This window comes from Sorex fumeus, unplaced genomic scaffold (assembly GCF_029834395.1).
Source record: "Sorex fumeus unplaced genomic scaffold, SorFum_2.1 ptg000007l, whole genome shotgun sequence".
Taxonomy (NCBI): domain Eukaryota; kingdom Metazoa; phylum Chordata; class Mammalia; order Eulipotyphla; family Soricidae; genus Sorex; species Sorex fumeus.
The window spans coordinates 7,261,725-7,285,961 of NW_026606064.1; the positions used below are offsets into that span (position 1 = coordinate 7,261,725).

Here is a 24,237-nt window from a genome sequence, read left to right on the forward strand (position 1 = left end):
CCATATTCCAATAATAAGAGGAAAGAATTGATTTTATCTTCTGAATCTTTGCTGGAACTGGAATCCTACAAAATATGGCTGGAGCGATAGCACAGCGGGTAGGGCGTCCGCCTTACAAGCGGCCAACATGGCCGACCCGAGTTCGATTCCTCCGCCCCTCTCGGAGAGCCCGGCAAGCTACCGAGAGTATTCGATATGCCAGACACAGTAACAACAAAGTCTCCAATGGAGACGTTACTGGGCCCGCTCGAGCAAATCGACGATCAACGGGAGGGCCTTTACTTTACTTACTTACTTACTCAATTTCTTATAAATACCTCATGGATTAGATTATTAAGCTTTGACATGTGATAGGTTCCTTATGAAGATTATGAAACATAAACAAAGAGCATATGAGAATACCTGAAAAACATACATACTATCCTGAAATTCAAGAATAATTTACTGTATAAGAATATAGCACAAAAATAGAAAAGCTGAACTTAAAAATATGTGCTTTTTCCAATTAGAAAATAGCAACAGTTAGCTATTTTATACATATCTTCAAATTCACTCAGATTCAATTAATAAACATTTTGTCTTTATGACTCATATTAGAGTTTCAAATATCATTCATCTTAAATCTTAATGTATTAAGTATATGAGAAACACATTTATATATTATGAAGACACAAAATTAAGCTAAACAATTTAAATATTACAATAACAACTACAACATAATTCATCATGAAAACTAAATATTTGCGTTGGAGAGAAAACATAGGGGTTAAGATACTAGTCCTGCATATGGCCACCTCAGCACAACACATGATTTCCAGAGCACTTCCAGGAATGATCACTGAGCAGAAAAACAGGGTTATGCCCTTCAGTATTGCAGGATATAACCCAAATACACCCCCCCCACCAAAAATAAAATAAAATCTATGGTCTCAAAATAAACTGCCTTATGCAAAGAGCAAACATGTTTTACAAGAAATTATGACTAAAATTATACTTTAAGCAAAAAATATGTATTTGACAAAGTAAATATAAACATCTCAAAAATACATTTTTGATTATTGACCATATTCACGTAACAAAAAAAAATGCCCAAATTAATAAACTTCAGAAGAAATTTACTTCAAATACTCACACATAACGACTAAGCACTTCAGGTAATATTGCTTAATTTTTGCACTCTCAATTTATTTTTCTGGTCCAGAGCTTCCTCATGGCATTTTTTATTTCTGCATTTCTCAGAGTATAGATTAGTGGATTCAACAAGGGGGTGGCAACAGTGTAAAACACAGTCAAGGATTTATCAATCGGTAAGGTAGAAGGAGGTCTCACATACATAAAAATGCAGGGTACAAAGAAAAGGACCACCACAGTAATGTGGGAGCCGCAGGTAGACAAGGCTTTACGTTTCCCTTCTTGACTAACATTCTTTAGGGAGCGCAGAATGACCCCATAGGAAATGAGTAAGAGCACGAAAATGACCACACAAATTGTCCCATCATTGGCAATCACAGTGAGACCAATAACGTAGGTATCAGTACAGGCAAGTTTTAATAAGGGGTACATGTCACAGATGAAATGGTCAATGACATTGGGGCCACAAAAGGGAAGTTTGTAAACAGAAAAGAGTTTAACTACAGCATGCAAAAAGCCCCCAGACCAGGACAACGTTAGCAGAAGAACACACACCCGTTTATTCATAATTGTTGAATAATGCAAGGGTTTACAGATGGCCACATAGCGGTCATAGGCCATGGCCACCAGGAGTATAATCTCAGAACCCCCAGATAAGTGCCCTATGAAAAGCTGGCTCATGCAGGCATGGAAGGAAATGGTTTTCTTCACATAGAGCAAGTCTATAATCATATTTGGGGTGACTGTTGTTGCATAAATAGCATCCATGAATGATAAGTTGCCAAGAAAAAAGTACATAGGGGCATCCAGGGTTGGACTGAACATCACAGTCACGACTATGAGCAGGTTCCCCACCATTGTCACAATGTAGCACAGCAAGAAGACAACAAACAATATCTTCTGACCTTGGATGCTCTGAGTGAGCCCCAAGAGGACAAACTCAGTCACGTTGTTCCTTTGCTCCATTGGATCTCCTGTCTGTCTCTTTGTAGAGTTCAGGAGAAAATTAGCTGTAAATATAATGAATATCAGTGACCTCCCAAAATTTAAGGTAACCTTTTTCTTCACTCAATCAGTAGGCGCCAAGATTATTTTCTTTTGGCAAACACACAGAGTACAAACTCTAAGGTTATATAGATAATGATACCTAACCTTAGCGATCTTACACACTACTGGAGAGACAAGTAGTTAAAGATATCTACAGAAAATGACATATTATTCAATAATGAGCTGTCATAATTAGATTTGAATTTGCAAGGTTATGAAATAATACTGTATTAATATCCGCCTCAGAGACCTCGGCCCTACGAAAACAGGATGAGAACCCTATTCGGGTCTTCTAAAGAGGAATCGAAAGAGCTATTCTTGGAGTATCATGCTTCACTCAAATGAGAGAAGGAATCTGGAGTTCTGACCTTCGTCAATGATTGAGAATCAGGGATGATCTCTCATTTGCCAAGGCGTTGAAAATCAGATGGGCTGGACACTAATGCAATTTGGAGATGACAGCTACAAGAGCCATTACGACTGGATTCCATGGAACATCTAAAGATTGCATGGCCACCCACCTATGAGATGCTCAGACTTCTTCATCAAGACCCTGAACAATCGGTTTGAGGCTCTTCATGTTCCTGGAGCGAGCAGATGCCATTGGGCTACACTAGCACATGACAGGGATGAATGGAGATGTTACTGGTGCCCACTCAAGCAAATCAATGAGTAACAGGAAGTCAAATTATCAAGTAATGAAAAATACAGTAAATATATTACACAAAAATATTTTAAGTGGTTAAAAGTTTGACAAAAAACTTAAAGGAAATTTTCTTTATATTTATTTTTAAGTTAATAAATTGAATGGCTCTTTGAAAAACTATAGGACAGAAAAATCTTGACTAGTCATTGAAATCTCAAATAACCACATCAGACAATTTTAAATTTGTAATAATATAAGAAAAGATATCATATAGTTAATGTATTAAATTCGTTTTAACAAAATGATTTACACCTTAGAGAACACAAATAGGGTTCATGTTCAATAACATAGGATTCATGTTCAATAACATAAAAGTAGCCCCAAGAAATTAATAAAAGAAAAAATATCAAAATTGTTGAAAAAAATTAAACAAGCTCATTTTTAGCAAAATACATCCAATGCACCATAACCATATAATCTTGTGCTAAAACTCATCTCAAAATAGGAAGGTAGGTATTGAAATAAAGCTGTCTTGCGGAGTATTACTTTTTGTTCTTGAAAGCCACCCAAATAAAACTCTAAATTTTACATTGTTCTTGAGACTTTAAAAATTAACAAATGATAGAATAGAAAATATCATTGTCCAATCACAAGAATATCAAGATATGGTCCTTAAAATAATCTCAAATAGGGGGCTTTGAGAGCTGCTAAATCACATACTTTGCCTGCAGGAAGCCTGGATTCAATTCATGCCACTGCATGCTCCCCTGAGCACCTCTAGGAACCATCCTGAGTACTAAGCTTAGAATAGATCCTACATATTGCCAGGAATTCCCCAACCAACAGACAGATTAAATAGAGATGATGATAGTCACAAAGAGAGATGATGATGATAGATAGATAGATAGATAGATAGATAGATAGTCCTCAAAAAGAACTTTTGAATATAGTTTTTAAGAACACATCTGGAGATGTGCAAGTGGTCCAACCCAAGCTACATGTGTGAATGCCAACATCAATCCATTCAATATATCCCCCTAAAGACTGCAGTGTGTAGTTACAGTTGCCACCGCTAGCCTCGCAGAGGAAGTTCACCTCTGCAGAAAAATACTGCTGGCAGAGAAAGAAAAAAGATAAGCAATTTTCATAGTATGAAAATATTCGAAAGAATGTAACAAAATCATTCCCCATATTAGTCATCACTTAGAAACCTAACAGGATCATCAGAATACCATAGAACTTTTGAAAGAACTACAAATTCTCAAATGCAAGTTTTCTATCGGATAAGTCTAGTTTAGAAAATTATGAATTAATACCCTTCCTGGCACTGCTGTATTATGAGACCAATATTCCACCTACCTGCTGAACGGTGAGTTTCTCCCTTGCACTTTGTACACTGATGTCATCTCTGTATACAGAGAGCAGAAAAAGAACAGGTACCATCACTGCCACCTAAATTGGCTCCACCTGACCGACATTTTCCAAGCCTGAAGAAAGACTGATTCATTTTTGACCAGTGTGAGAAACATTACCTTTAAATTGGTAGGGTTTCTAACATAAGGACAAATGTCACAAAAATTGGAGAACAAATATTTTTTATATTACCAGAATTTTTCATAATAAAAAACAAACTCTAACTCAACATTATAGGATAGATAAAAAGTTAACTTTGTGAAAGAAAAAGCTGTGAACTGTTTTCATAAATATCTGTAAGTTTATTTTTTACCAATGGAAGTGGTAAAATATGGGGTTGAAGAGATAGTATTGGGGTTGAGATGCTTGCCTTGTACAGAACTAACCCTAGTTCTATACCCAAAACTGTGTCTGGGCACCCAAGCACCATCCAGAATAATCCCTAAGTCCAACCACCCATGATATGAAATGATAGTATTTCATTTTGCTTTTCAAATAGTTTTAAATGTCTGTCTTCATAAGACAATTAAAGTTGATTTGCCCAAAACTTGAAAAACTATTTTATATATCCTGCATATACTTTGAATCAATCATGTAAGGTCTTGAAAATATCATTCATGTGATGACTAGGATAAGAATCAATCTCTGGGGTAAGGAAAATGGTGTATAAACAGTTTGTCTATTATTGAAGTGTAGTACATCTTGTAAAGTAATTCACTTGGCTCATCTCCATAAGTGATTTTTTTCTCTAATTAAATTCATTGGGACCTAATCAGAATTCTAAGTTTACTCTTCATCTCCAGAGATGCCACCAGGATAATCATGTAAAACAGGACTTATATGTCCTCTAGGGGAACAAACACATAAGTGTGAGCTTAAATCACAAAAAGGAAAATTCTAGTAGACAAATGATATGAATAAACATTCTCAGATGCTAAATCAAAATTTTCATGTTGTTCCTTTCATGTGCTCACTCATGGACAATTCATTAAAATATCAATTATAATTCTAAAATATTTTAGAGACCAAAATAATATAGAACATAGAACTGATAATAATGGAATTCAATTAGAAACTAATAACAATGGCATAGCAACCCAAATTTAAATTTCCATAAATTAAATATAATAAAAAGCAATACATTTTTAATATATTTATAGAATCCAAAGGAGTACTTAGAAACACAAGTATAGCTTTAAGTATAATAAATAACAAATGTTAAAATAAACTAAATTTCCATCTCAAGAATCTGAAAAAGACAAACAAAATTGTAGGGGCAATATCTTTCCTTTTGTAAGAGAGGGACAGTGCCAGGTATTGAACCCAGGGTCTCACAAACGCAAGGTGAGCACTGTATGGCTGAGCTACATTCCTGGTCCAATATATAAGCTGTGTTGCTGTTTTGTTATTGTTCGTTTATTGACCACACTCAGTAATGTTGAAGAGCTACTTCCAACTCTGTGTCTACAATGCTCTACAGACAACACTATGCTCTTTATTTATTTATTTAATAAAGTACTTCACAATATTTGATTACATTTAATATTCAAACTCCAATATCACTACTGTTATACTGTCTCACCACCATATTTCTGATGTTTCCATCCCAAACCCAAACCCCTGACCCAAAGCAGAACCGAAATAGTTTATTTTGTTTGTTATATATATATAAAAAAAAAACCACTGAAAATGCTACAAAAAAGTTTCCTTAGAGGAAAGAGTGTGAAAATTGTTGTATTTCACCCAGAGGGCATTAAGCCCTTCTATAAGAGATCACTAACGTTGTTAATGGTTGAGTCTTGTGTGCTTTGATTTTTATAGAGATAGATATCTATATCTATATATCACTGTCTGATGCTAGCATATGTGCATTGAAAGTACAAACGATCAAGAAAAAATCCGGAGTTCCAACATCCATCGATGATCAAGAATCAGGGACACTGTCTCGTTTGCCAAGTTGTCAAAAATCAGATGGGCTGGTCACGTAATGAGATTTAAAGACGACCGCTGGACTAGAGCTGTTACTGACTGGATTCCACGGGATGTCAAAAGACCGCGTGCCCGCCCACCTATCAGTTGGTCAGACTTCTTCATCAAGATCATGAACGAACGGTTTGAAGCTCTTCATGTTCCTAGAGCGAACAGATGCCATTGGGCTACACTAGAACGTGACAGGGACAAATGGAGACATTACTGGCGCCCGCTTGAGCAAATCGCCGATTAACGGGATGCCAAGTGATCAAGTGATATCACTGTCACTGTCCTTCCGTTGTTCATCAGTTTGCTCGAGTGAGCCCAGTAAGATTGTGAGACTTGTTACTGTGTTTGGCATATCAAAAACGTCATGGGTAGCTTGCCAGGCTTTGCTGTGTGGGCGAGATACTATCAGTAGCTTAACTGGCTCTCCAAGGGGGGGCCAAGGAATTGAACTCTGGTCAGCCCGGTTGGCCGCATGCAAGGCAAACACTCTACCTGCTGTGCTATCGCTCCAGCCCATATATATGGGAAAATTTTATATATATGTGGGAAATATATATAAATATTATATATAACATATATAATATTTCCCTCTAAGATTCAGTGTCTCCTACTTTAAACCCCATCAAATATAGTGTGATACTCTTAGAGTATGGGTGGTGTGAGGTATGAGTTATCATGCAGCTGAATTCAGTTCAGAAATACATTCACTTCTGGATGAGGCTCATCCCTAGCATATGGAGAGCGGCTGTGAGCATGGAGCAGTTGAGTTCTGGGGGATTTTGGCTGCCAGATCTGGGTTCCTTGGGGTGGAGAGGGGTCTCAACCGCCACCTCTGGGGCACCCTGAATGAAACAGTCTGATGCAGGGTCCAGCATGGTTATGGCATATGTCGTGTTATGCTCCCTTCAGGGAGAGAAGGACAAGGCAACACTGGATTGTGGCCAATGAGAAAATTATCTGGCACCAGCCAGAGGTGGTTTATGGGTGTGACTGCTGAGTTGCCAGAGTCAGGGAGATCACATGGGTGATCCCTGTGCCTGGTTCAACTGAACCCAGAGTTTTCAGTCACAAAGTCCCGCATACCTGAGTTTTCTGCAGATTCACTCATGGGCAAGGCGTGTGGAGAATGTCTGTGAGCAACACTGTGCTCTTTAGAAACTGGGTCTCCTGCATATGTAACACATATCCACTTTAGTTACCTCAGAAACACTGGAGGCATTTTTTAATCTCATTTTATTTTTATAAAGTTGTTCACAGTAATTGATTACATTCAATATTCCAACACTAATCCCACCACCATTATACCTTCCCACCACCAATATTTTGAATTTTTACACTCAGATTCCCAAAGCTTGCCCCCAAAGCAGAGCCTAAATAATTTATTTCACGTTGCTTCTTATGAATGATTCACTAAAGGTTCTCAAAAAAAAAGTTTCTTTGTAGGAAAGTGTGTGAAGATTGTTGTATCACCATGGAGCCATTAAGCCCTAGTATAGAGTATGAGATTTAGTAGAGCGCACTTCAGAAATTCTAAGATTTTAAATAGGGTGATACAGCTAGAATTAAATTTCTAACTGAATGGTGACATTGGGATCTGGAGGCATCTTTGCAGCGTATTGCTCTCTTCCCCTTCGGAGATTTATTTTTGAGTCTCTGGTTCATGACTGTTAATGAGTTTATATGACACCAGAGGCAGTTCATGGATGTGACTGCCAGGCTACTGGGAACACAAGGCGATGAGGGGACATCACCAATTCCTTACTTCGTGCGAGCCTGGAATTGTCATTCACAAGTTCCTCAAACCTGGGTTTTTCAGCAGATTCACTCATGGATGAGGCTCATCCAAGTCTGTGGAGATCAGCGATAAGCATGGCGGCAATTAAGTTCTCAAGGTTTTTGGCTGTCGTGCCTCTTTTGAGTCAGGTGGTGAAGGGACTCACCCACCCTCCTCCAGGTTGCCCTGTATGAGGTAGCCTGACAAGAGTCCAGTGGCATCGTGGAGACACGATATATATATATATATATATATATATATATATATATATATATATATATTGAATCACCATGAGAACAGTTACAAAGTCTCGGGTTTAAGTCTCAGTCAGACAGTGATGAAACACCTGTCCCTTCACCAGTGCACATTTTCCACAACCAAAAACCCCAGTATACCCCCCATTTCACACCCTCCCCCTACCTGTGTGGCAGATGATTTCCACATTACTCTCTCTACTTTGATTACATTCAATATTTCAACACCAGACACACCATTATTATTTGGAATTTCTCCCCAACATTCAGACCTGCTGAAAGGGCAACATTAGACAATTTGTTTTCTACTGCTGATTATGAATAGCATATGATGTCATATGACCACAATAGCAGCCATGCAATTTTGGAATTCTGAAATTTAAATAATTAAATTTGGAGGGATTTCTGTTGAAAGCCACTGAGTTCCGAGAGTCATTTACGTGTCTCTGGGATCATGACTGATAAGCAGCTTAATCAATAGCTGAAGCTGCCGTTTGTGGGCGGTGACAGGATATCATTGTGGCACAGGAGGACAAGGGCCGGCTCCAACCCCGTCCCGTGAGGCCTCTAGTGTCTCGTCACTGCTGGCCCATACCTGACTGTCCAATGGCCTCTGGAAGATGATTTCCCCACTGAGCCACCGGGGGAATAGGTGGAAGGACGACACCTTTTCCCACCTGGGGTGGCCTTGCACCAGTAACCTAATGCGAAGTCTGGACACATTTCTGTCAAAAGCTGCTAGGTTCTGAGATTCGTTTGCATATCTCTGGGATTGTGGCCATTAAGCAGCTTAATCAGTAGTCGGAGGTTGGAGGCACTTTTTAAGGAAAGAGAATGCTATTATTTACAGAGTATTGGGGAACTTCTTTGTTCTCAACTCGTGGACTAATTCTAAAAACCTAAACACCATAGCTTAAACTCTGTAATGCTAAGCTGACTTTCCCTATAGATTCTTATTATTGTATAGAAGACAACAAATAAGTTATAAGTCTATGAAAGTCAAGAACTTTTTGTAAACAGCAAAATTCATGAAGACCAAAAAACATGTTACTTGGAACCAAAGGTAAATAGAAAATATGGCAGTTCTCAAAGAAGTTCAAGTCAAGGATGAATCACCTAATTCTCAGTTAAATTAGAACTGAGGTCTTTATTTTCTCAAACTCAGTTGCCAGCTAGAAATAAAATAGTTTAAGAAAAATTAAATCAAATTACTTGAATTATCTTTATGTGACTCCTCTGGACAATTATACCAAATTATAAATTCTGGAAAAGATGGTTCATTATGGCTGGAGCAATAGCACAGCGGGTAGGGCGTTCGCCTTACAAGCGGCCAACATGGCCGACCCGAGTTCGATTCCTCCGCCCCTCTCGGAGAGCCCGGCAAGCTACCGAGAGTATTCGATATGCCAGACACAGTAACACCAAAGTCTCCAATGGAGACGTTACTGGGCCCGCTCGAGCAAATCGACGATCAACGGGAGGGCCTTTATTACATGTGTGTCTTTATTCCCCTAACTAGCTCAATAAGGCAAGAAAAAGAAATACAATGTGCAATACTAGAAATGACAGATTTAAATTTCTTCATTTGTAGGCAAAATACATTAAAGAAAATCTCAAAAAAATCTAAGAAAACTAGTGAGTTTTAGTAACTAAGACTAAAGTCCCAGGATAAATAATAGAATGTTAGAATAAAATAATACCAAATTTACAGTGGGAAGTTGAAACTGGTGATAGGATTGGTGTTGAATTATTATATGCCTAAAACTTAAAAATAACTTTGTAAATTATAGTTCTTTAATTTAAAAAAACTTAAAAAATAAATGTCCTACAAGTATAAAAAATAAGAAAATGGTTTATATAAAGAAGTGTGGAAACAACCACTGTTGGTGAGGATGCTTCAAAAATAATTTATATTATTATTTTTATTATAGTGCTATTCATAGAAGTCATTTAATACATCTTAAGAGTAATTTATATTTGGAAGAGTCATTTAAGATAATAAAATATAATTTAAGCTTTGTACCCAGGACATATATGAGTGAAAATCAAGTTTAACAAGAAACCTGGTGGTTTTAAGGGTCTTTCCCCAATTATTGCTTGGGGGTCATTCTTGCCAGTATTCAAATCAATTACTTATCTTCTTCCTTACCAAAACTATCTGCAATAATTCATGGTATTCTTTGTGTTTGAACCAATAAAACTCAGGGTGTTATTTTAATTTTTTAATTGAATCACTGTGAGAGACACAGTTACAAAGATGTTCATGGTTGGGTTTTGGTCACACAATGCTCCATCACCTGTCCCTTCAGCAGTATACATTTTCCACTATTCCCAGTTTCCCTCCCTGAAGCCTATCTCTACTGGCAAGTATTCTTTCTCTCCCTCTCTCATTCTCTCTCTCTCTCTCTCTCTCTCTCTCTCTCTCTCTCTCTCTCTCTCTCTCTCTCTCTCTCTCTCTCTCTTTTCTCTGTCTCCCCTTTTAGGCATTATGGTTTGCAACACAGATGCTGAAAGGTTTCATAAGGTTATCACTTTACCTACTTACAGCACTCAGTTCCTTCTCAAAGTGAGTATTCTTGTCTATCTATGGCATGGTAGACCCTTCTCTATCCTAGATGCCCTTCCCCCCCACCATTTGTGGCAAGCTTTTGTACCATCAAAATATTTTAAAAAGTCAAGTATTTAGGCTTGCTCTTCAAGTCCCTGTTCTCCCTTGAGCAGTATCAATTTGCTTGTTTTCGTCTCTTTGCTGGCATTTTATCATTCTGGAGTAGCCTGTGTTCTTTCTTAAACATGAATTTTCTCATCTCATCCACCCTCTTCCTCACCTTTCTAAATAAGTTTTATTCAATAAATATTATCCCGGTTTGCAGAAATCAAAACCAAAAAAAAGGGCAAATATAACAAAAAAATTAAACGAGTGGTTTTGCAGGGTATTGAGCAGAAAATAGCTTGTTCAATTAATCGATTTGCTGGAGCTCGAGCGGGCCCAGTAACGTCTCCATTGGAGACTTTGTTGTTACTGTGTCTGGCATATCGAATACGTCACGGGGAGCTTGCCAGGCTCTGCCGTGCGGGCGAGATACTCTCGGTAGCTTGCCGGGCTCTCTGAGAGGGGCGGAGGAATCGAACTCAGGTTGGCCATGTTGGCTGTGTGCAAGGCAAACGCCCTACCGCTGTGCTATCGCTCCAGCCCTGTTCAATAAATATGCTAGAAAAATTTAGTTTTCCTCTTAAGAAAGGAAAGTGTGATTCCATACTTTTAAACCATATCTAAAATTTTATATCCTATATCAAAGATATCTGTCACTGTCACTGACACTGTCCTACCGCTGTTCATCAATTTGCTCGAGCGAACCCAGTACCACCTCCATTCTGAAACTTGTTGTTACTGTGTTTGGCATATTAAATACATCACGGGGAGCTTGGTAGGCTTTCTCGTGTGGGTGAGATACTCTCAGTAGCTTGTTGGGCACTCTGAGAGGGACGGAGGAATTGAACCCGGGTCGGTCGGGTTGACCGCATGCAAGGCAAATGCCCTACAGCTGTACTATCGCTTCATATTTAAAATTTTACTTTTAGAGTAAATTATCTGTATAAATTAAGAACAAAAAGACTTCAGCAAGTACAAGAAGAATTTTTTTCTGAGTTTGAGGTCATCATCTTTGTATTATCAATTATGTGATGAATTTTTGATGCCACTATACTCACTCAAATACCGAAAAAGTATCAAATTATGATTATTTTGAAGTATTCAGTTCACTCTATGAATTTATTTCTTATATAGATTTTATAAAACAATGTGTTTCCTTCAATAATGTAAATAAACTTTATGACTTACATTTTCCAACTTGTATTAAATAAATGGCCACATCTATATTGCTAAAAACACTGGGTCAATTCAAATCTAAATTGAAAAAGAGATGAAGCAAAAATCTCAGTTTTATGCCTTCCTATTTATTTTTGTTTTATATTAGCATTGTTCTCCAGTTGTTCATCGATTTGCTTGAGCGAGCACAAGTAGCATCTCACAACAAATTGGGAGACTTGTTGTTACTGTTTTTGGCATATCGAATACCTCACAGGTAGCTTGCCAGGCCTTGCTGTGCGGGCAAGATACTCTTGGTAGCTTGCCGGGCTCTCTGAGAGGGGTGGAGGAACTGAACCTGGGTCGGCTGCATGCAAGGCAAATATCCTACCAGTTGTGCTACCGCTCCAGTCCTGTGTTTTATGTTAGACAATAAAATATATAGTCAGAGCCTTCAAAATTATCTTTATGGCATTACATTCATTTCCAAAATTGCTATCAAAGAACAATAATGGTAGTACAGTTGATAGGACACTTACCTTCCATGCAGGCTACCCAGGTAGATCCCCAGCATCTCATATGGTCCCCTGAGCCTCCCCAGAAGTGGCCCCTGAACAGAGTCACAAATGACCCCCTAGACATCATTGGTTGTAACCCATAAATTTTTAAAAATCACTACCAGTAGTAAACCAACAGGCCATATTTACCACTCAGTCAAGAACATAGAGTTTACAGAAACTCAGAAAGACTTCTGTTATGTGAAACAAAGCAGTTGTTCCAAAATTGTTTAGTAATCACTAGTTTCAAAAAGAAAAATAAAAACCAACCATACCATATACCCATCAAAGGAGGAAAACCTTGTGATTCTACTTGATACGAATAATTTAGACATGTACTTCAGTCTTTTGAAACAGAGAGTTGACTTTGAGGTACATTATGGGGATTTTTTTTGCCTCCAAAGTGATACTCAAGAGACCCTTGGATCCCACTCATGACTCTCAGCCAAGTAGACCTGTCCAGTAGTTCACATGAAGGACCAAGAATTTGATACTACTGAGGCATGTAGTGCCAAAGATGCTGAGGTGCAGTCAGGACTACAGCTAGTGGTGCATACATACATACATAGACCGTACAGGATGAAGATTACTAAGGGTCAACCACATGCAAGACTAGCATCATAGATTTATTCTGTTATCAACATGTGCTAAGAGATCTAAATTTGAACTAGGTAATTATTTTATTATTCTATTAATATCTTTACAGTAAGAAATTTTATTTTAGTTTCACATATTATTATTGGTATAACATGTTTCACAATGAACTCATGCTAATGCTTAGGGTGTACAAAATTACAGCATCTTTGCTACTGCCAAAATGCCAAAGACCCACCACCACTTTCTTCCTCTCACTTCTAGTCCACTCTCCCTACAAACTCAGTTCCCCTCCTGCTTCCACTAAGTAACTTCAGTTCTGTGGCCAAATTTCAAGGGTTCATTTCAATATACATTTTAATGAATTAATGAATTAATGTTTTTGTGTGTTCTTGAGATACATACCAAGAATGGCATTGCTGAGCCATTGTGAATTCTGTTTTCAACATTTTTGGAAGGTGGTGGGGTTTGGGGCCAAAACTATCTGTGGTCAGGGCTTATTCCTTATTCTGTGTCCATGGGTCAGTCCTGGAGGTGCTCAGGGCACTATATATAGTTCTGGAATCGAACCAAAGTGGTCCATAAGAAAGGAAATTGCCTAACTTTTATACTATCTGGCCCCTATTTTAATTTTTTTTAGAAAACTTTAAGCTATATTTCCATATACATTAAAACAGATGGCACTGCCTCCATCATAAATGAGGATTGTAATTTCACCATATTACCACCAACACTACTTGTTTCTAGATTGATATAATCTGTTCTTATGGTGAGAGGTGATATGGCATTTTCACTTTTATTCACATTTTCCAGATAACTGATAATGATCTCTTTCTCGTAAGTTTCATTGCCATCTCTAGGTCTTCTTTGAGGAAGGGTCTTCTCTTTTCTCTATTTTTTATGAATTTTTTTTGCAATTGTTGATTTTGTGAGTATATTATACATCTTATATATGAGTCTACAGTTAATTTCTTGGACTAAATATAAACAAGTTCTATGCAGTACATTTTTCCATAATAATAAGTACAACATCCTGAAACCACAAACATAATAAAAATTAAATATCATGTCCAAGAGAGAATCTTAACCAAGTATTACATATATATCAACCTATAAAATTTTCTTGGTTTTTAAGGGTTAAAACATTTACATAAATATTAACTTATATGAAAGCTAAGAATAGATAGTCTAATGCTAATAAGAAAGATTTTAATGTAGTGTCTAAGAATGAGTACATTCCTTGATTGAAAAGTAATAGTTCCACATTAGGATTACAGCCCTCTTCCAATTAGAGATACATTTTTAGTCCAAAGTTTCCTCATAGCAGTTTTCATTTCTGCATTTCTCAGAGTGTAAATTAAAGGGTTCAGCATGGGAGTTATGAAAGTGAAAAAAACAGTCATAAACTTATCAATGGGAAAGGTGGAATTGGGCCTTGCATAAAGAAAGATACAGGGAACAAAGAAGAGAATGACCACGGTAATATGGGATGCACAAGTATAGAAGGCTTTGCGTTTCCCTTCCAAACCATGAGATTTCAGAGAATGTAATATAACCCCATAGGAAACTAGGAGAATGAAGAAGATAACACTGCAAACTGCCCCTCCATCTGCTATCAGAGAAATCCAAACGAGGTAGGTATTGGTGCATGCAAGTTTCATTAGGGGGTAGACATCACACACAAAGTTATCAATGACATTGGGACCACAGAAAGGAAGTTGATAAATAAAGACAAACTGAACCACCGAGTGGAGAAATCCTCCAGTCCAGGCCACCAGCAGCATGAGAAAACATACTCGCCGATTCATGATTATCAAGTAATGAAGAGGTTTACAGATGGCTACATATCGGTCATAGGCCATCACCACAAGAAGAATGACTTCTGCACCAGCAAACAAGTGTTCTATAAAAACTTGAGTCATACAAGCTTGGAAGGATATGGTCTTTTTCTCATAGAGCAAGTCTGCAATCATTTTGGGAGCGATGACAGTGGAATACACAGTATCTATAAATGATAAATAAGCCAGAAAGAAGTACATGGGTGAACCCAATGACTGGCTAGCCTTGATGGTCACTACAATAAGGAGATTGCCCACTATTGTCACAATATAGATGAGAGAGAAAGCAACAAAAAGAACCTTCTGCATTTTGGGGTTCTGCGTGAGACCCAAGAGGACAAACTCAGTCACATTGTGCTTACTTTCCATGTGTTCTTCTGAAATTATTGGTATCCAGTGTCAGAGACTATAAACAAAAGAGCCAATAATAAATTTCAAAAGATAGAAAGTTTAATGTAAATAAGAAAAGCATAATACCTTACATAATCATGTTTGACTTATAGGGCTGCTGAGATGAAATTCTTTAGAAAACAAGCATTTGGAACCTCCCTCATCAATGATTCAATAAATTTTCACAAATTTCTTGTTTAACTACAGTGATAATATTTTAGTGTTCTGAGAGGCATATGTGAATGTGGGAATATCTGGGAGATGATCTACTCAACTCAAACAAAGTTTCTTTCTCCATAATGCTTTCACAAACATTGCATTTTTGACATTGTATCATGTCTTTATTACTTCTTCATAGGTCCGCCATGAGAATTATTTACACGCATATACACAGACACACTCAAACACACATATGATGAGTCTAAGTGTGTTTAAGTAGAGATTGTATACATAGATTTAATATTTGTACAAATTATTATCCAGTGGATTAATAGGCATAAAACGTAGATAAACATTTACATGCCTTTTTGTTGCTATTTTGGTCTTGTTTTTTGTGTCTTGAGGCCATAACAGCCCTCGAATTATTTTATTATGATCCCCGAGAATCAAGGAATAAATCACCCAAAGCAATAAAAGAAAGAATCATATTATGTGTACTCATGTTCTTATTATATACTTATTAAGTTTTAACCAATTGGACATCAAGTCTCATAAGTCTCATAAGAGAATTTCTACACAGGGGTAAATATATTAAATCCTCTCAGACCAAGAATGCCTAACAGAAACAGTGTCCTTTTTAAAAATACACATACACAGTCACAATTACAAATTCATTTAACCCTTATTAAATCTAGGCAACTGGAAGAAAAAACTAGATAATGTAAGTCAAAATGAATGAGTACTACATAGATGCTTTCCCTACTTTCCAAAATTACTTGGAATTGATTATGCTATCAAAGCACAGTTCAGAACACATAAAAAGCTTTTCAGGAATTTTACTCCATGACTTGGAGGCCAACCACACGTACTGGGGGAAAAGGGAGCTCAGATAAAGAGGAGAACACCAAATAAAGGTGTTGGGAGGATCCTCCCAGGATGGGAGAAGCATGCTGAAAGTAGACTGTAGACCAAACATGATTGCCACTCAATGTTTCTTTTGCAAACCACAACACCCAAAAGGAGAGAGAGAACAGAGGGGAATGCCCTGCCACAGAGATAGGGTGGGATGGGGGGGATGGGGGGTGGGAGGGATACTGGGATCCGTGGTGGCGGGAAATGGGCACTGGTGGAGGGATGCTATCTGATCATTGTCTAATTGAAACCCAAGCACAAAAATGTGTAAGTCTGCAACTGTACCTCATGGTGTCTCACTATTAAAAATTTTTTTAATAAATAAAAAGCTTTTCAGCTAAGCTATGTTATAATAGAAAAACTCTGTATTAAAAAATATTTCTTTTAATCTAAAAATATGGAATGCTTCATGAATTTATGATCTCTGCTTGGGTATACGCAAATTGTTTCAATTTTAGTGTAAATGCTGCTGAAGTGAGCACTATTAAAATATCTGGAAAGGCTGGAGTGATAGTACAGCAGGTAGAAAGTTTGTTTTGCATGTGGTTGACTCAGGTTTGATCCCCAACAGTCCACAAGATTCCCTGAGCACCTCTAGGAGTCATCCCTAAGCAGAGAAGCCCTGAGCACAGGTAGGTGTGACCAACCCCCCCCCCAAAGAAATGAATAAACCAAAACAGCAACAATAAAAGCTTAAAATTGAATTTGTTTCCTTCAATTATCTTGAGAAAATTATATGCTTAGTGTATACTTTTATTGACGTCTAATGCTATGTGTTTCTGAAACATTAAATTGCTTCATTCATGACATTCAAAGTAACACGACAGAGTTTTTCTGGTAATCTGTTTTGCTGAATTAGCATATATTAAAATGTATTTGAATACATATTTGGTGCTAGAAATTGAACCAGGGTCTATCTTGCAAGGCAAGTGCCCCGAATCCTGCACTCCCTTTCAGGCCCCCATCTAGTTATTTTGAACTCAATAGTTTTCCAGTGAGTTCTCCAAGTCTGTAATGAATACAAAACACTCACTGTTACTTACAAAAACAAATGATCTGTTTTTGCTTTTCATATAAGATTCAAGTAATTTTTTTGTAAATATGTACAAGTGAATTTCATGTAAATTATTTTGTCTTTTTGGAAATGGATGAGGGAGGCTCAAATGCAATAGTGTTCAGGCAATATTCCTGGCTCTGTGCTCAGGAGTGACCACTAGGATTGCTCAGGTGTACCATATGTGGTCTAGGACTTTTGAACCAGTGCTGGTCATATGCAAGACAAGTACCTAAACCCCTGTATTTGTATTATCATTTACCCGTAAAAAATATAGTTTAAAATTGTATTACATTTTTAAGCTATTTTTCAAAGAAACATACACAAGAAGGTTCCTCTAAAACCTAAATGCAGTTAAGAATGCATTGGAGGAAATATAGAAAATACGAAATTTTTAAAGTGTATATTTTTTCATTTTTATACTTTGTCAGATTTTGTGATTTTGTACAAATACTCCATAATGCTAACACTGAATACTTTTTTGAGAATTTGAATTCTAAATTCTGGTAGGAATTTGAGTTTTAGACTTTGAACAAACTATAACATATTTACATGTATGTAATAACAATTATAATAGTTCTGTATAGAAGAATAACACATAGAAAAAATTTAAGGAATAAATAGGATATAAAACTGAAGGTCTCAAAAGTATTGATATAATCAGCAATGAATAAATTCAAGATAGTATTTACTAATGTTTCACCATGTGACATTACTTGCCACAACTGTTAATTAGTGTTATACTCATTTCCCCAAAGTCCACTCTTTTCCAAGATTTTAAAAAGCATTCCCTGAAGGGTGAATATATTATCTGCTCCTTGTCATGACAATTATGAAAGCCGTTGTTTATTTACCGTTTATGCAATTATAGAAATTTCCTTGACCATACCCCTGCACATTCTTGGAAAATTATCCTTGAAATTAAATTTTTTCCTTGAATTAATTTTTCTCAAACTATTTATTCTTGAAACTAAACTCTTGGAAATTTATCCTTGGAACTAAATTTTAAATCAGATATATCTTCATAAATTAAGAAATCAAGGGTACTACATGTATTTCAGAGAGACGTGAAATTGTACCCCTAAAACATTTACAGTCTTGTAAACTGTCATTACCTCAATTTAAAAAAGATAGATTAATTTTAAAATAGGTCAGAGTGAAAATGTAGTATGTACAGTTTCATTCTTTGTCATTTTTAATGAGAAAACATAAAAATGAAAACATACCTGTATAATTTACTGAGGCAGACACAAATGCTGGCATATTCTTCAAGATTCTATAGATCCTGTGTATTAAAAATTTCATAAATTCTGATCTTTTGGCACTGAAATTCACTTTCTATCCACACATAAATACAGGTCAGTGAATCTAAGAACTAGCTTTCTCTGAACTAAAAATTCCACATTGTTAGTTTTGCATTTCCCTTTGTTAAAATGAATACTACTTTACATATTAAAATGTTTTCTTTGGCATATATATATAAAATAAGAGGAGTCAGACTCAAACATATTTATACAACAGTGTCCTTAGCTCATAACACTCATAAGGTAAAAACTGCCCAGCAACTAATTAATATTCATACAAACAAAACTCTAAGTGATTTAAACATCTCTAAATTTTAAAAAAAATGTAGAAAACTATGATTGTTTTAATAGTAATCTATAAAATATTTTTAAAATGCATTATCTTATTTCCAGGCTTTTAGAATAAATTTTCCGAGATCAAGTAATGAATATACTTCTTAAGAAAAGTGCATAATTTATTCCAAATAAATTTACTTTGCCCTATCTCAGAACAGTGAAGAGTTTTTATAAATATGTTACCTGATTTGCTATTTTCTTTTTGTTTGTCTTAAATCCATGCTTCTATAATCCCAATAGAAATCTGGAAGATAAGTGTGTAGTTTGATGAAGCCTACCACTTCAACCAAGTATTCACTGCAGAGAAAAGTTCAGTTCAAGGTATGTAGTTACAGCACCTGTAAATGTTCTGTGACACAGAAATATTGATCTCTGTGCTGGTACAAAGCAAAACCACCTTCTTCAAATTTCATATGCATTTCATAATTTGCATAATAAAATGATTCACAATCGGCTTCAAGAATAGTTAACATGGTTGATAAATCATCAAATTGAGTTATTCATAGTTTTATCAAGAGTAAAATTTTAAACCTCATTCTCTTTGTTCAGTTGAATGGGCCTTAAACATCATTTTTAGTCAATAATGCAAGAGAAGTGCATTATCAAAGAAGTAGAAGTTAGATATTTTCTAAAGCATTCATATTACTGTTTTAATATGATTCATGTCTAGTAAGGTAACAGCTTTTATACTACACCTGGAAAGTAAAATTTATACCCGAGGAGATGTTTTCCCCCAGGAAAAGAAATAGTACTGGGCACTTTCTCAACAATGAACAACAAGTAAATTTAATAAGTTGTTAAAAGCTGTCCCCAAGGTAAGATTATTTAAGATAGAATTCACTAAGGAACCATGCTCTAAAGAACTGAGATCTTTCACATGATCCTTCCATGCATTCTACATTTTGAGAAGAATCCTCAGACCAATAATTTTAAAGGAATTTTAAAAAATAGGCATGGAGTTCATCCCCAACACTGTGCCCGGTCTACTTCCTTCCCCAGGTAAGTTTTCGAACCCGGAGTTGGCTTTCTCCTGGTACGCGCCCCAGGAGTCCTCTAGGACCCTGGATGCTCACCATCCCTGAGCCTCTTCCTGTTCATCCCCAAGGCTGTGCCTGGTCTTCTTCCTCCCCCAGGTTGTACCCCACACACACACACACACACACACACACCAGGTACCCGTAGGGGACGTGGCTTCTTCAGAAGTGAGCATGGCTTCTGAAGAAGTGGATATGGCCTAATTACGGGCCTGTGGCCGCAGGTAACCCGCTCATACTCAGCAATCTCAAGTCACATCTCAGTCTCCATACCTCCAAACCAACCCGAAGAAACAACGCAAATCCCCACCACGTGGGGAGGATGATGAAAAGAGTACAGAAACCTCAGTAGGTGCTACTCACCTAAGGGACATCTCTGAGAAAGAATTCAGATATGAAGTAATGAGGACGTTCAATGAACTCAATGAAACAGTGAGACAAATATCCAGTAAATTGAAGGGGGACATGAAAGAAACAATGGATCAGAAAATCCAGGAAGAAATGAGAGCAGAAAGTGAAAAGTGACACACAGAAATTTCACAAATCAAAGTTTCCATAGATGAAATAAAAAATTCAGTCTGTTCCCTCAACAGTAGAATGGCCACAGCTGAAGACAGAATCAGTGAGCTGGAAGATCAGCTGCACCAAGCCAACAGGCAATAACAAACAATGGCAAGAGACCTCAAAATAGCTCTTGAGCGAACCAGAGTCCTAGGAGATGATTCCAAGAGGAACAATATTAGAATCATTAGAGTACCAGAAACTCAGGGAAACAATCCCAATGAAAAAGCCACGGTTAAACAAAACATTGCTGAAAAATTCCCAGAGCTGGACAATGCAACTATTCAGATTCAAGGAACCCGAAGGGTGCCAGCTAAAAGAGATCCTAACAAAAAACCCCAAGACATATCATAGTTAGAATGATTGATGCCATGGATAGACACAATACTGCAAGCAGCAAGGTCAAAGAAGGAAATCACATACAAAGGAACACCCCTTAGATTTACAGCAGACCTATCAGAGGAAACCCTTCAAGCCTGAAAGCAATGGCAGGATATAGTGAAAAAACTCAATAAAATGAACGCTTCACCAAGAATACTCTATCCGGCTAAACTCTCACTCAAACTCAAATGGATGGTACACTATTTTGTGGATAAACAGCAGATCAGGAACTTATATCAAAAGCAACCCTAAAAGAAGGACTAAAGGGGCTTCTATAAGACAAGACAAATCCTAAAAGCATAATAAACCCTTACAGAAAGGTGGCACAAAACCCCATAACAATAATTTCTATCAATGTCAATGGTCTAAATTCACCAATCAAGAGATACAGAGTGGCAAAATGGATTCAGAGACAGAACCCAACATTCTGCTGCCTACAAGAAACTCATCTGAACAGTCAGAGAAAACACAGACTTAAAGTTAAAGGATGGAAAACAATCCTGCAAGCAAACAGCTCCCTCAAAAAAGCTGGGCTGGCCATACCAGTATCTAACAACATAATTTCAGGTTGAAAACGATTAGAAGGGACAGCGAAGGCCATCTATCAAGGGATCCTTACAACAGGAAGAAATCACACTCTTAAATGTATACGCACCTAATGAGGGAACAGCTAAATATTTAGAACAACTGCTAACAGATTTTAAGGAGGATATTGCTAGCAACACAATGGTAGCCGAAGACTCCAACATTGCCTTATCACCTCTGGATAGATCAACAAGAACAAAACTCAGCAAGGAAACATTGGCTTTGAAGGAAGAAATGGAAGAGAGAGGGTATATAGATCTATACAGGGTATATAGAGCTTTACACCCCCCAAAGACAGAATACACATTCTTCTCCAGTGCACGTGAAACATTTTCCAAAATAGACCATGTGGTAGGCCACAAAACATACCTCAATAGAATCAGGAAGATAGAAATATTATCAACAATCATTTCAGACCACGATGAACTGAAGATAGAAGTGAATCACACACAGACACGGAAAACCAAATCAAACACCTGGAAATTAAACAACTCAATGTTGAACAACGAGTGGGTCAGGAAGGAAATCAAGGACAAAATCAAAAGATACCTGGAAACAAATGAGAATGAAGAAATGAGCTACCAGAACCTATGGGATGCAGCTAAATCCATGTTAAGGGGAAAATTTATTGCTCTGCAAGCATTTCTCAAAAAGGAAAAAAGTGACATGAAAAACAATCCCGTTCACAATTTTGCCCCAGAAATTCAAGTACCTAGGAATCAGCTTAACAAAGGATGTAAAAGACATGTACAAAGAAAACTACAAAACATTACTTCAGGAAATAAAAAAGAACATGAGACAATGGAAAGATATCCCAGCTCATGGATCAGGAGAATTAATATTGTCAAAATGGCAATACTTTCCAAAGCATTGTACAAATTCAATGCGATCCCTATAATGATACCCATGACATTCCTCAAAGAAATGGAACAAACACTCCTGAAATTCTTATGGAAAAATAAGCCCCCACGAATAGCTAAAGCAATTCTTTTTTTTTTGGCTTGAAGACCAGCCACACATGCTAGGGGAAAAGGGAGCTCAGATAGAGAAGGGAGCACCAAGTAAAGAGTGTTGGGAGGATCCTCCCAGGATGAGAGATGCATGCTGAAAGTAGACTATACCGAACATGTATAGTAGTCTATACCGAACATGATTGCCATTCAATGCCTCTTTTCCAAACCACAGCACCCAAAAGGAGAGAGAGAACAAAAGGGAATGCCCTGCCACAGAGGCGGGGTGGGACGGGGGGTGGTGGTGGAGGGGGGGGGGGGTAGGAGGTATACTGGGATCATTGTTGGTGGAGAATGGGCTCTGGTGGAGGGATGGGTACTTGATCATTGTATAACTGAAACTCAAGCACAAAAATTTGTATGTCTACCACTGTACCTCATAGTGTTTCACTAATAAAAATTTAAAAATAAGAAAAGAAAAAATAGGCATATGGCAGTAAAGAACAATCACTTATTAATTAAAAGTAAAAACACAAACGTGTATGAACATGACTTTTATTTTTATTAAATCAGCCTTTTTTATCAATGTAAAGTAATAAATAAAGCATTGTTTTGTGTATGACATGCATAATTAATTTAAAAACCAATACACTTTTACTAATCAATATGCATTTTTATCAAATAAAAATAAGGCAACATAAACATACAAAATTGCAAATCAGATTTTTGCTTGAAAGTAGATTATACTTTCTTAAAAATAAAGAATCCAGAAACATAATCAGATCTTATAATTTTAAAAAACTATCAGAGAATGGAGTGCCTCCCATCTTTCCTTTCTAAGCATTGCTCATGCAGGGGCTGGAGAGATAATACAGCGTGTTGGGCATTTGCCTTTAATGAGACTGACCCATGTTCAGTCTCTGACATCACATATGGTAACCCAAACATCTCCAGGACTGAGTTCCAGGAGTAAGACCTTAGCTCTACTGGGTATGTACCCTACTTCCCCCATCCCACACCACACACATACACACACACAGATACACACACACACACATTGCTTATTGAAATAATAAATTTGAGGGGTAAATGAGTGCTATAGAAACCAAGAAAATAATTCAAAGTTTAAGTCAGACAAGTTAAACAGTGTTACTTTTATCACTCTTGCCACTTATTTATATAGCCTTGAAAATCCACAAAGCAATTAGTCAAGAAGAAATATAGCATTCATATTTTTAAAAGAAAAAAATGGAGCGAAGAATGAACAGAAACTTTATCAAAGAAGAGATTTGAATGGCCAAAAGGCACATGAAAAAATACTCTTCATCACTAATCATTAGAGAGATGCAAATCAAAACAACAGAGATATCGTCTCACAACACAGAGACTGGCACACATCCAAAAGAATAAGAGCAACAAGTTCTGGCCTGGATGTGGGGAGAAAGGGACTCTTCTTCATTGTTGATGGGAATGCTGACTGTCCCAGCCTTTTTAGTGAACAATATGGACATTCCTCTAAAAACTAGAAA

The 24,237-nt window shown here is 37.0% G+C and overlaps 2 protein-coding genes across 3 annotated transcripts; both read right to left on the reverse strand.

Annotated features, from left to right (window-relative positions):
• Positions 1-1,179: 1,179 nt before the first annotated feature.
• Positions 1,180-2,097, reverse strand: LOC130043732 (olfactory receptor 4A15-like). The gene has a single exon (XM_056136151.1). The coding sequence runs from the start codon at positions 2,095-2,097 to the stop codon at positions 1,180-1,182; it is 918 nt and encodes a 305-aa protein (XP_055992126.1).
• Positions 2,098-14,475: 12,378 nt separating this feature from the next.
• LOC130043369 (olfactory receptor 4A15-like) lies at positions 14,476-23,640 on the reverse strand. 2 transcript variants are annotated; one of them, XM_056135627.1, is made up of 2 exons: positions 23,556-23,640; positions 14,476-15,416 (listed from the first exon to the last, which is right to left on the reverse strand). In XM_056135627.1, the coding sequence occupies exons 1-2, from the start codon at positions 23,593-23,595 to the stop codon at positions 14,476-14,478; spliced, it is 981 nt and encodes a 326-aa protein (XP_055991602.1). In that variant the 5' UTR covers positions 23,596-23,640. The 2 variants fall into 2 exon arrangements, with proteins under 2 accessions (XP_055991602.1, XP_055991608.1); XM_056135633.1 differs by lacking the exon at positions 23,556-23,640 and having other exon boundaries at positions 14,476-15,417.
• Positions 23,641-24,237: the final 597 nt, after the last annotated feature.